The sequence below is a fragment of the Myotis lucifugus genome, unplaced genomic scaffold (genome assembly GCF_000147115.1).
Source record: "Myotis lucifugus unplaced genomic scaffold, Myoluc2.0 scaffold_11, whole genome shotgun sequence".
In the NCBI taxonomy this organism is placed as follows: Eukaryota; Metazoa; Chordata; class Mammalia; order Chiroptera; family Vespertilionidae; genus Myotis; species Myotis lucifugus.
Genome location: NW_005871059.1, coordinates 2,680,364 through 2,693,019, shown reverse-complemented (window position 1 = coordinate 2,693,019; position 12,656 = coordinate 2,680,364). Strand labels below are relative to the sequence as shown.

The window sequence follows — 12,656 nt, the reverse complement described above, 5'->3', positions numbered from 1 at the left end:
TTTAAGAGTCTCCCAGGTGAACATCCAAAGCTAGATGAGTGGCATTGCAATCAAGGGGCCACGTTCTTTGGGGTCAGAGAATTCTGGATTTGAATCCTTCTTCCACATTTTCCTTCCACATGCCCTTGGGTAAATGATCTGCTCATCTCTCTTCAGTTTCCATCAGAAAAAAAAAAGGATAATATTTCACAAGTCTGTTGTATTTCATGAGATAATAAATGTGAAAGAAACTATCAGAGAGCCTAGTGCTCAAAAACTGTAATTCCTGTCCACTTCATAAGGCTGTTGCCCAGGATAAATGAGCTAATACTCAAAAGACGGTCATGGAATAATTCTGCTATATAAGTTCAGTCATTTTTAATGAACTTTGCTACTATTGTTTCTGTTATTGTTTTTATGGGTACCAGGGGCTTTCAGTAACCACGTCTACAAGCCTTTGAGCAGTACTTGGACGAATCTTTATTATTTTTTTTTAATTTCCTTATTTCTTTGTTTCAGCTTGGGAATCATTTCCTTCTTTGCTTAGTGCTGCTTTGGAGAAACTGCCAGATGTCTTTACAATTTGTCGCTTCTGGCCACATACTCTGTTATGTAGACATTCTGCTTTGTTCAGCTAAGATGCCGCGTTTATTAAAGCTTTAGTAATCTGGAAAAACGATAATTATGCTGCTCTTGGAACGCAACATGAAAAACACTGAAATATTAAAAACTGGAGATGAAGGCAGGCTTAAAATCACTGTAGGTCTTTTACCTTTTTTTAATTAAAAAACTTTCACTCTATATAAATTGTCTATTACCAGTCTGACTGCTCTGATGAAAGATTAAGATCCCCATAATAGCTGGCATAGCTAAAAGGAAGGGACTTTGGTGTTGAAAGAGCAGCCAACCTTCTCTCAGTTTAACAGTGGAGTCTAGAAGGACTGGATGGGGTAGTTTCTCTCTCGTTTATATTCCTAGACCAAAGGCAATAACTCCCAATATTTAAGACTCCCTTTCAGCAAAGGCTCAAGCACTTCATGATGTTGTAGAAAACCGAAAAGGCATCTTGGCCCTGGCTGGGTAGCTCAATTGGTTGGAGCATCAGCCTGTTATGCCAAGGTTGCAGGTTCAATCCCCAGTCAAGCCACGTACAAGCTACATTTCAACCTATGAAAATAAAAGTACTATTTTTAAAAAAAAAGAATCAACCAATGAATGCATCAAGAACTTGAAATACAGAAAAAAAATTGATGTTTCTTTCTCACTTTCTCTCTCCCTTTCTCTCTCTCTTTCTCTCTCTCTCTCTCTCTCTCTCTCTCAAACCAATCAATAAATAAAAAATTATTTTAAAAATTTTAAAGGAATCTTGAATGTTAAATTAACCAAGTGTTTTTGGTTTTCTCTGAGCAAAGTTTATTCAGATGCTGCTATATTGTCTCTAGGCATGTTGTCTGAGACTGGTTATAAAACAGAATGAGATTTCACTCCTGTGTCCTAGAGAAGCTCATTAGAACTACGTGTTTGGCTTTCTCATGTCTCAAACATTCCAAGAGACTTCAGCCTAACAAGATAAGTGTTAACCTTTTGTTTTTGGTAAATGAGCCATCTTGCTTTGAACAGAAAATAGAGTGTTAGCATTCTAATGTTTAATAGGAGTTTCCATTAAACTGTAATTTTATTTATATTGAAAACAGGCTTATATTCCTCACAATCCAATTGTACAATTAATGAGAATGTCATTTATTTTATTATTTTCCTCTTTAAAATGCACTGTAAGAATTAATTTATCAGCCTCCCGAAGGTAATTAACTGTGCTTTATTTTTGTTAAGTGCCCAGATATTCATAAAGTTCTTTCCCATAGTTATCTTCACTTTACAGATGGGAATACCAAAATTCAGAAAGTTCCCATTACAAAACTAAACCAAAATGTGACTCTGGGTCTTTGACTTTTGATCCAGTGGTCTTTGCACTTCACCACAGACGACTCATTCACGTTAGTTGAGGTCTCAAATAAAAACTATAGTTCTCCTCAGTGTCATGTGGACATGAGGATGCTTTGGAGGGTGTCATTTACCACCATAAATAAACATAGGAGGCAGTGCTAAGCCAGCCCTGCAAACATAGGGCTGGAGAAATGAGGCCTCCCAAAACAAGAAACCCCCCAATGGGTTTATTTAAGGCATCTCGGATATAAAGGAGCGGTCTGGAAGTAGCAGCTTATCCCACAGAGCAAAACCTCCATGGTAATGACTGGGCTTATCATAAAGGGAGAGTCAATAGGTTGAGTACTGGAGCCTTTGAGAATGAAAGATCCTCAGTGGCAGTAGGAAAAATATTGACCTCATATTCAGTCAGGTTTCATAATGAACTGTTTACCTGAGGACAGGTGCATTGCAATATTCTCCTAAATCTTGGGCTACTTCCTCAGCAGCCTTCACATCCTCAGTCATCTTTTTTTTTCCTTTTTTTTCCTGCCTGCCAACCTTGGGCAGAGTTCAGCCATGAGGTCACTTCATAGCTTCACTCACCCACTACATGCAATGTCTCCCAAGTGTCAGCCCTAAGCCTAGCTATGACCCTTGATCTTGTGCAATGGACCCAGCCTATTACTACCCACAAGTGTGGTGTGTATCAGGATTTTTCCCCAAAATTCCACATCCACCAGGATCACCCTCCCCAGGAAGATAGCAATAGAATCTAGAATTATTGAAGGAGGAGATGTAGAGAAAATTGAAGGCCAGTCAGGAAGCTGGCAAAAACATAGAGATGAGAGTAAAGGAGTATGGGGAGCAGTAAAGAGAATGATCTGAAGGGTATAGAGGTTGGTGTTGAGTAATAAGAGGAAAAGAAGCTAACTACCCAAGCTGGGAACTCAGAAAGGGCCTGGGCTTTCAAGAGTAAAAGACTGGGTTTTATCCAGTGAACAACCGAAAAGATGATGGACAAAGTCACCTGTATTAGGAAGATTAATCAGACTGAGCAGTTCTCAACCTGTGTGTAGCGAACAATGAAAATACATCCTGCATATCAGATATTTACATTACAATTCATAACAGTAGCAAAATTATAGTTATGAAGTAGCAACGAAAATTATTTTATGGTTGGGGGTCACCACAACATGAGGAACTGTATTAAAGGGTCGCGGCATTAGGAAGGTTGAGAACCACTCAGGAAAACACACTCAAATGTTAAGGTTTAAGGGAAGCATTAAGTGCCTTGATAGACAAGGCAAGAAGAAACTAAGCAGAAGCAGTTTACTAATCATGGGGACAAAGAGGAAAAAGACAGTAGAAAATAATTATAAGTTTGGTGTATTCACTCCACTGTGAAAAATGCAGATGCGCAATGAATGCAGACCCATTGAATTGGAGGTTCTGAGGGTGGTACCAGGTGTGTGCTTTCTAGAGGCTCTGCAAGCTCACCATAAAAAACCTCTCACCTACAGAGCAAAGCAGACAGGTTCTGGGCTCACTACCTTTCCGTCGGCCTTCTCAGACTTCTGAGCCAGTCAGAAGATTGACACAGTGCTGAGGGATGTCATGATATACACAGAAGACGGTGGCAGCTAACAATTGCCCAACTCTTACGAATAGTAGAAGCCTAATTGTGCTTCTGACTTCAAGAACAAGAATTCAGTGAGGAGGAAGACGACTATGGACTGGGACAGCAGTTGGAAAGGACTTCTAGAGGAACTGAGACATAGTCCAGACCTTACAGGGTGAACGGTAGCCCAAGACAGGGGGACAGTGAAAGTGGACAAAGCATTGTGTAGTATTGCTCTGAGCAGGAGAGTGTGGGCACTACATTTAGAGCAAGCATGTCAAACTCAAAGGCTAACACGGGCCAAATAAACAAGGTTTAAGTTTATGTGGGCCGCAAAAAAACAAAAGCTTCAACTTTCATAGAAACATAGGTTTATTTCGATAGAGACATGCTGAATACAAAGGGCTGAAATAAATGAGTGATCGTTAACATAAGAGAACATTTTAATAAAAAGTAATATTTTTCTTGAACATTAACTTACCAGACACTAAATAACTGCACAAATTAATAAGCATAATGCAAATAAACCTATTTTTCTTGTTCTCTGAAAGTGAAATATTTCCTGTTGCGCACACCAAACAAGTCAGTACAAGACTAATGACGCAGCAATCGGCTGCTAAAATATTTGCTGCTAGTATTAGTGGAGAGAAATGGTGCACCTGCGCATAAGGCGCATAAGGGAAATGAATGCAACACGATTATAGTAATCTGTGATTGAAGAACATTGTAGTTTGTTATTAATAATTATGAATAATAGGATATTGTAAAAATTAAGTTAGGAAATTTTTATTAAAACGTTTTTTACATACCGTTATATGGGCTGGGCCGCAAAAATATTCATTGTGGGCCGCGAGTTTGACGTGCTTGGTTTAGAGAGCAGATGAGGCCAGGTGAGCCTCCCTCTGAGCTGCTCCTCTGTACAGGGCTGTTGATCCTAATGAAGGCCATGGGGCAAGCACATTTACCTTTCCTTTTCCCATCTCTCCTATTTGTATCTGGTCCTCTTCAACCACATAATAGCTTTTGTTTTCACACACTGCTTGTACAATACACATTAAATTCACTCACACTAAGATACAAATGACACATAATCCCTTATGTTATTCTGGAATATTCTGTGTAGTGAAATTACTTATAGAAAACTTATTTCATTCTCTCTACAGCTCAATAGAGTGGGGAGGTCAGCAACTATCCCCTTTTATAGATAGAGAAAGAAAGGCCCAGAGAATCTAATTGGCCAACGCCAAGCACAGGGCTACTAAGTGGAGAACCGAACTGGGAGATGTGGGCGCAGTTTTCTCTCTGCCACCCTGTTCTGCATCTTGCAACAATATTTTCATTTCAACAGGGATCAGAGCCCTGTGCTAAAGGCATGTGGCTCTCACTTAGGACTTTGGACATCAATCTGGAGATAGAATGATTCTTTCAGCAAAGCCCTGAATCACCCTACATAAGTTATGCCTTTGTCTTCACATGACCTGCTGGCTGTGTGATCATAGGCAAGTCAGAGAAAATGATCTGAGCTTCACTTAACCTGTCCATCAAATGGAAATAACTATGACTGCTTCATAGGGTTTTTCTGAGGATTTCCTAAAATACACCTGGATAATGTCTTTGCCACATAGGAAGCCTCAGTAAACCTCTTTTTCTCTTTCCCTTCTCTTCCCCATTATACCTACACACAAGGCAAGCCGTGCCAAGTCAGAACCACGGGCTCACCCGGACCCTGCAAACACCTTTATTGCCCCCTCTTTGTATCTGCTTTTAGCCCTTTCTCTCTCCCCTCCATCCCTGTGTCTAGCCACACCAGCCTCCCTTCACTTCTCAAACTAGCCAAGCTTCCCCTCCCAGGTACTTGTGTAAATGCTGGTTCCTCTGCCTAAAATCCACTCTGCCCTACTCCAGCCCCCCTTGCTCTTCATGCCCCAGGTGTCAGCCCAAGTGTCACTTCCTCAGGAAGGACTGAAGAGGGTTCCTCCTGTGATTCTCTCACTGCATCCTGTCATTTTCATTGTTATTACGATTTGTAAGTATATGTAAATTCTATGCTTATGGGTTTAATGTCTGTTTTCTCCACTAGAGTACAGACCCCCATGTTGGCTACTATCTTCATAGTACCCAGTATGGAATCTAACACATACGCATGTTCCATAAATATTTTTTAGCTGTTTCTTGGATGAATGCTATTCTTTTCTCTCCCCTTTGGGATATACTCCTATAGCCTCCTCACCAAACCATACACACACACACACACACACACACACACACACACACACACACACACAATTCCCATGGAGCCCATATCCCTGACCATTTCCTTCATTTTCTTTCCCCAACATTTATTCATACATTATCATGAATTAGGTTGCAATCTCTGGTTGTTTCACGCTTCCCTAATCACATTGTTAATTTTTCAAGGGCTAAAAGTCCATCAAGATCATTTTAGAATCCCCCATAAACCTTGTAGAGTAGCCGGGAACATGTTTTGGTGCTTAGTAATTTCTTGATGAATGAATGAATAGATTAATCCGTCAATCCTAGTATATTCCTTTTGCACAGAGAAAATCTTCACATAGCAAATATGGAGATACCATTGCAGCAAAACAATTTCTAACTACAGCCCACTGCTGTAGTCCCTCTTCTTGGGTTACTATATTGAGTTTCAATAAGAAGAAAACAATCTTATCTTGAAAGGGGGTTTTGATTTATTTTTAATAAGAAAGGTTGAATTGGAAGCTTGCATTTTCCCCAAAATTTAATAATAGCACTAGTAACGCCTTACACTTTTCTCTGGCCTTATTTCAGGTGTGACTTTGAAGCTCCCAGTTAAGTTTCTGTTATGATGTAATAGCAAGACCAATATCACCAAACCCACCCAAAGGAGGGGTCACAGAGCAGGGGCGTCAGTCTAGTCTAAGCATGTTTTCAGAATCAGTCAGTCCAATTCAGAAATGGGCAGAGAACTTGAAGGAAACATCAGGTTACTTGATACCACTGTACTTAAACATCTGGGGTCCTGATAGTAAACGCTGGTAACTTTCATAAGAAATAGCTTTTGATCTTGCTCACTTTCTTCACTCACAATTATAACAAAACAAACTCATGTGGGTAAAATGTTATGCCCAAAACAATAACTTACTGAATTGGGGCTTCAATTTCTACATTTGCCCTGTTATTCTGAGGCAGAAACTTCCGTTTACTGGTTGCCCTGCCAGTAAAGCTCAGATTGCTTAGTTGCTCATGTTATCAGTACTTTCAATGGTTAACAACAACAACAAATATAAGCATATATGTGCGCATATATATATATTTACTATTTGTTGTAATATATGCATTTTAATTTACTTTGACAATTGTCTAGCAGGTTCTGTCTAGTTAGTAGTATCTTCCCCCAATTTTGTATTTGATCTTACAGGCCAGGAAAAGGAAACCAAGTTTTGCTAAATACCCATGAACATTGTCAAGGTTGGTATGAGGTCTGTTCTTCGTGTGGCGTCACCTAATCGCTTATTTTCCTACCCCTGCTTGGCTTTGTGACGATTAAAAGAGCCTATAAGAGAAGCCCGCTAATGAGTGCCCTTCTATCCCCATCTCTCAGGCTACAGAAGTCCTGAAGGTTGATGGAGGGCCATGCTATTCAAACAGCAGGTGTGGCTGAGACAGAAGCTCCTGGTGCTGGGAAGCCTTGCTGTTGGGAGTCTCCTGTATCTAGTCGCCAGAGTTGGGAGTTTGGATAGGTAGGTGATTAAACACATACCTATGCCCATGTGACTTTATGTGTTTCTCAACTTAAACTTCCTTAGGACATAATTTAAAACTACCCCTTTGTTTTTCTCCTTCAAAACTCCCAAGAAACATGCTTTCTTGCAGTATTGATTTTGATCTATTGAGCCTTTAAAACAGAGATCCAAGTTGTTCCGACCAAGTGTTTGTCAGGATCCATTTGTATTCTGTGTGCATTGACATTTATTTTCAGAGAAGGGATAAAGCCATGTACAGGAGAAATGTCATTTTCTAGAGCTCACTGTGGCCTGTGTGCATCTGGTTGTTGACCTCTAGCCATAGCAAAATGGTGATGATGTAATTAGGTATCTTCATTTTGAAATTTATGAGTGAGCCATTAATGTGCTAGCAGGAGAGTTAAAATTATGTTTGCGCCTATAAAGGAGCTCATCAAACTTGGAACCCACTGCCCTGGAAAGATGGCTGCAGGCGTGGGGAGTTTGAACTATGTTAATTAGCTCTGGTTTCCAGGAGTTGAATGTACCAGACAAGGAGCCTGTCACTCAGAGTAATTGCCCAGAAACCAATGGAAAATCTATGGAGAGGAAATTTACAGAGCAAGGGGTTGGCTCTAAATAAGCAAACAGTTGAAAGGTGCTCAACCTGCAGAAGCCGAGCAATAACATCCGACTTCACAATGAATACCTCTGGGCTGTGCAACATCCAGCACGACTGTGAAGGACAGAGAATTGCATTTATGAAATGTGGAACTTCCTTCTTCGCTCTTTAAATTAACTATTGCTCTGGAGAGGCTGAAGTATGTTCTCCGTGCATTCAGTTCCCATTTTCTGTGAAAATGCAGCCACACTTTAAAAGGAAAATATCTCCCTTGCAGTTTTCCTTTTCTAATCTATAGATCTTACCACAATAGATATTTATCAAATAATATAGCAGTGGTCTTTATTTTCCTTCTGCCAGTGTCAATTTTGACTGGTAAAGTGAACCCCTTTATGCTTTTCATTTCAAAAATCCAGAGTAAACATCCACATACTAGTTGCTAACTATGCAAAACGGTATGATCCAGAGCTTATCACTGACTTCAAGTAGTTCCCTAAAGGTAGTGTTTAGTTATTAGTGAAAAGCCTTAAGGTGGGATCATTGTCCTATGTCCATAAAGGAACTTTTATATCAAGTTCTTCCCAATCATTTCCTTTTTATTGAGTAATTGATCTAATGTTCATTAACATATTAGTTGCTTAGTTGATTCTTTTCATTTTTCACCTGGTCTATAGTCTCAAATGGGATTGTTTTTATAAGGAGTTAGATTGCTTATTGGGCCTTCTCAAAAGTTCTCAATTAAGAGTCTGAGCGGATTGCATCTAAAATTTACACATGCTGACTTACACTTATCTTTTAGTAACTCTGAATGGGAGGCTGAGTTCTGTTACTTTTACTGTCCCTTACAATCCTTAAAGTTCATATTATATAGTCTGAGCCCCATGCTCAGAATCTACTCTTCAAGAAGTCAAAATAAGGTGATATTTTCTCCAATTTTGAGTTATGGAATCCAACAAGCAATTGTTCTGCAGGCTATGAACTCCCAAGGTAGAAGGTAGAAAGAAGAAGGAAAGAAGAAAAATGGCCATTTCTAGAGGTAGGAAAGGGACTCTATTTCAGCCTCTCTCAGCCAGAATTCCTCAAGAGAATTAAGTCCTACAGAAAAGGATTTGACTATTGCCTTAATTCTTTCAAGAATGACAGACACTAGCATCATTCTAGATGCACAAGAGAGAAGTCCATCCAGTATATCGATGGATGTCTTGGGGAATTAGCGCTTACTTGTCAATCAAGAAGAGCTAAAAGATGAATTTGTGATGTCCCAAGCAACATCACAATTAAAAACATCTTTGACTCTATGTGTGTTGCTACTTTTATATCTTCCATTTAGAACTCCAGCATTAATCTTTACAAATTTGTAAAAACAAAATTTATGTTTCTCTAACATAATGACTGTGATAAACTTTTTTATAGTATTCCATGTTTTCCACAATGAGCATGAGTTGTGTTTAAAATCATAAAAAAACAAGCACCACAAAAAAGTAAACTACGTTAATATTTTTGCTTAAGCATTTGGATAGACAGCTGTGTACACAGAGCACAGGCCAAGCCCTTTCTCCTGTTCTGCAGAATGCCTTGGCGTGACCTTGAGGTTTTCCTCTTCTCCTTTTAATTGTAAACATTACAGAACATAAGAAAGGTACAATAGAGTCTCTTGGGAAATGTAAGAAAGAAATTTATTGCCACAGAGAAGTGGACATAGACTCCAAATTATTGGGATAACTAGAGGTTTCAGTTGAAGGAATTGGCTTAACAGTCATTTTTACCACTATTCTACCCTTTACCAAGGTGGTTAAAATACCTTTCCAAATAAACCTAGGGAAATTATAATGAATTTCAGTTCAATTCCAGACTATACCCCAAAGGAAACTCAATGTACTAACCATATATATTAGCCATGCCAAATTAAACAGCCACTCCAGTCTAATAGCATTATAATTATCACCACACCTTTTTCTCTGAGAGAAGCAGTGGTGGTGGTTCATTATTTAAGGCAATGTTGAAGTGGGAATCCTCCTTTCTGGCTCCATTGATTGCATCCTTCCTTCATGAGCTTGAGTTCCTGATTTAAATGGACTTGGCAATGAGGACCTGAGGTTTCTGGCCCTGCTAAGGTCGTGTTGATTTCTGGTCCCAGGTGTGGTAAGTGATATACAGCACTTGCTGATGGCATTGGGTTTGTTCCTACATTCAACCAAGTAAAAACATAACCCTGACCTCTTTAGATAGAAAGAAAAAGAAATACAGTACTCTTCCAGCTGTCCCTAAGGCCAACGACAGAAATTCTCAAGAGGATGAAAAGCTCAGCAGGTGCCAATTTTGGAATTTTTCAGGTTGATGATGCAAATAACCAAGGACAAAGACTGCAACCTCTTTTCAGATTATATACCAACAGTTTTTAAGAGCCGTATGAGTGCTGCAAGATAGTAATACACACGAAACCCAAAAGACTAGCCTCCTAGCTGCCCTTCAGTCTCCCAGCTAAAGATTATAATCTTCCACCTTTCACATTCTCTAAATAATGTTAACTGGTGAGCTGTTAAAAAGCTATTAGTATGACTGGTGTCACTTGTCTGTCCTGTACTGTGTGAACATAAGTACATGCCGTAGTCAATTAAGTGCTTGGTGAATAAAAAATTTAAGGAGCACTAATAAAAAAATCCCATCAATTATGTGCGCTCCATTTAATACCGTGTTGCTTAAAATAAAATGTCTCAAACATATGTTCATTATGGATTGCGTCAGGCAGGGAAACAGAGGTTTTATTTATGCATTTAAAGTCTTCCTCGGACTGGTGAACCAGAAAAATGAGAATCTAGTTGCAGTGAGGTTCTTACAGTGTCTCTCTGTTGTTTGCAGGCTACAACCCATTTGCCCCATTGAAGGCCGATTCGGAGGCCGCGGGCAGGCTGAATTCCCTCTCCGTGCCCTGCAGTTTAAGCGCGGCCTGCTGCACGAGTTCCGGAAGGGCAACGTTTCCAAGGAGCAGGTTCGCCTTCATGACCTGGTCCAGCAACTCCCCAAGGCCATTATCATTGGGGTGAGAAAAGGAGGCACCAGGGCCCTGCTTGAGATGCTGAACCTCCATCCAGCTGTGGTCAAAGCCTCTCAAGAAATCCACTTTTTTGACAATGATGAGAATTATGCCAAGGGCATTGAGTGGTATAGAAAAAAGATGCCTTTTTCCTACCCTCAGCAAATCACAATTGAAAAGAGCCCGGCATATTTTATCACGGAGGAGGTTCCGGAAAGGATTTACAAAATGAACTCATCCATCAAGTTGCTGATCATTGTCAGGGAGCCAACCACAAGAGCTATTTCTGATTACACTCAGGTGCTAGAGGGGAAGGAGAGGAAGAATAAAACGTATTACAAGTTTGAGAAGCTGGCGATAGACCCTAATACCTGCGAAGTGAACACAAAATACAAAGCAGTAAGAACCAGCATCTACACCAAACATTTGGAAAGGTGGTTGAAATACTTTCCGATTGAGCAATTTCACATTGTGGATGGAGATCGCCTCATCACAGAACCTCTGCCAGAACTTCAGCTTGTGGAGAAGTTCCTAAATCTTCCCCCAAGAATAAGTCAGTACAATTTGTATTTCAATGTTACCAGAGGGTTCTACTGCTTGCGATTTAACGTTATCTTTAATAAGTGCCTGGCTGGCAGCAAGGGGCGCATTCATCCAGAGGTGGACCCCTCTGTCATTACCAAATTGCGCAAATTCTTTCACCCTTTCAATCAAAAATTTTACCAGATCACTGGGAGGACACTGAACTGGCCCTAAAATAATAAGTCAGACAACACCATGTGTTGTACCTGGAGACATGCAATGTCTCCTCTAGATTAAAATATGCACTTTTCCGAGACACAACTGTCGGAGTCATGTTTCCATCTCTACTTGTATATACACAGTGTGTGACCAAATATAAGACCAGTTCTTTTTCTACTGAAAATGTACAAAACAATTTGCTGTCTGCATAGTTGCATCTTTGAGACGAGTTACTAAAAGAAGAGGTGGTGGTATTGGGGGAAAGTGACTTCAGCTATCCTCAAAGAGTTAGTCTTCCTTTGAGTCAGAATTTGTCACCCGCCATTTACATAAATTGAAGCCAAAAGATGAATGTGTGAAAAGTACCAATGGCTGTGAAGCTGCAGGAAGGAGAGGATTCAGTCATGCATTCTTTTCTAAGGGAAAGCTGGCTCTTTAATTCAGATGCTGAATTAGTGCCATGAAAACAGAAAATGCTATTTTCTTATGATTTAAAAGGATGTCCTATCTCATAAAATTGACATTGTTCCAAAGTTCCTGTGGTGATTTTGCACTATTGTTTTCTCGTATGGACCATGATGTCACTTGTAGCATGTCAATCATACATTGGAAAGTCCTTTCACTTCCATGTTCTATGTCAACAAAGAGAAATGTCATGTACATAATGTATATTATTGTAAATACTTGTTTCACACTAAGTAACTCTATTTTGTAAACTGAATATGGCTATTTAATTTATTGTGAAAATTAAATTTATTGTGGTATTTAAAAATGGAATGGATTAAAATTACTCTATGTGCAACTTTTCTTTTCAACTCATTTCTGTCTTACATGCCCCCTGTTTCTGGCTCCCCAAATCAAAGCTGTTTATGTGCACACTGAGAGCACCTGGAAACATGCACTTCTCCATTGGAGTTCTTTACCCTTGTGAGATTTATTTATGAAGTGAAGTTGAGTATATTAAAAAAGTCTCAACTATCTGGAAATCTAGTAGAATAGCCCTCAAAGAACACTAGT

At 39.6% G+C, this 12,656-nt stretch overlaps 1 protein-coding gene across 8 annotated transcripts in view; it reads left to right on the top strand.

Moving 5' to 3' along the window:
• The window catches only part of HS3ST5 (heparan sulfate-glucosamine 3-sulfotransferase 5), a 236,801-nt gene extending 224,370 nt beyond the window's left edge, over positions 1-12,431 (top strand). For 7 of the 8 annotated variants that reach the window (XM_006084374.3, XM_014451810.2, XM_023750146.1 and 4 more), the window contains 2 exons: positions 7,122-7,260; positions 10,724-12,431. In XM_006084374.3, the coding sequence (XP_006084436.1) occupies positions 7,154-7,260; positions 10,724-11,654 (1,038 nt within the window). In that variant the 5' untranslated portion in view covers positions 7,122-7,153 and the 3' untranslated portion in view covers positions 11,655-12,431. Of the gene's footprint in view, positions 1-6,938; positions 6,989-7,121; positions 7,261-10,723 lie in introns of all 8 variants that reach the window. The other variant, XM_014451812.2, reaches the window with a different exon arrangement.
• The last annotated feature ends 225 nt before the right edge of the window (positions 12,432-12,656 follow it).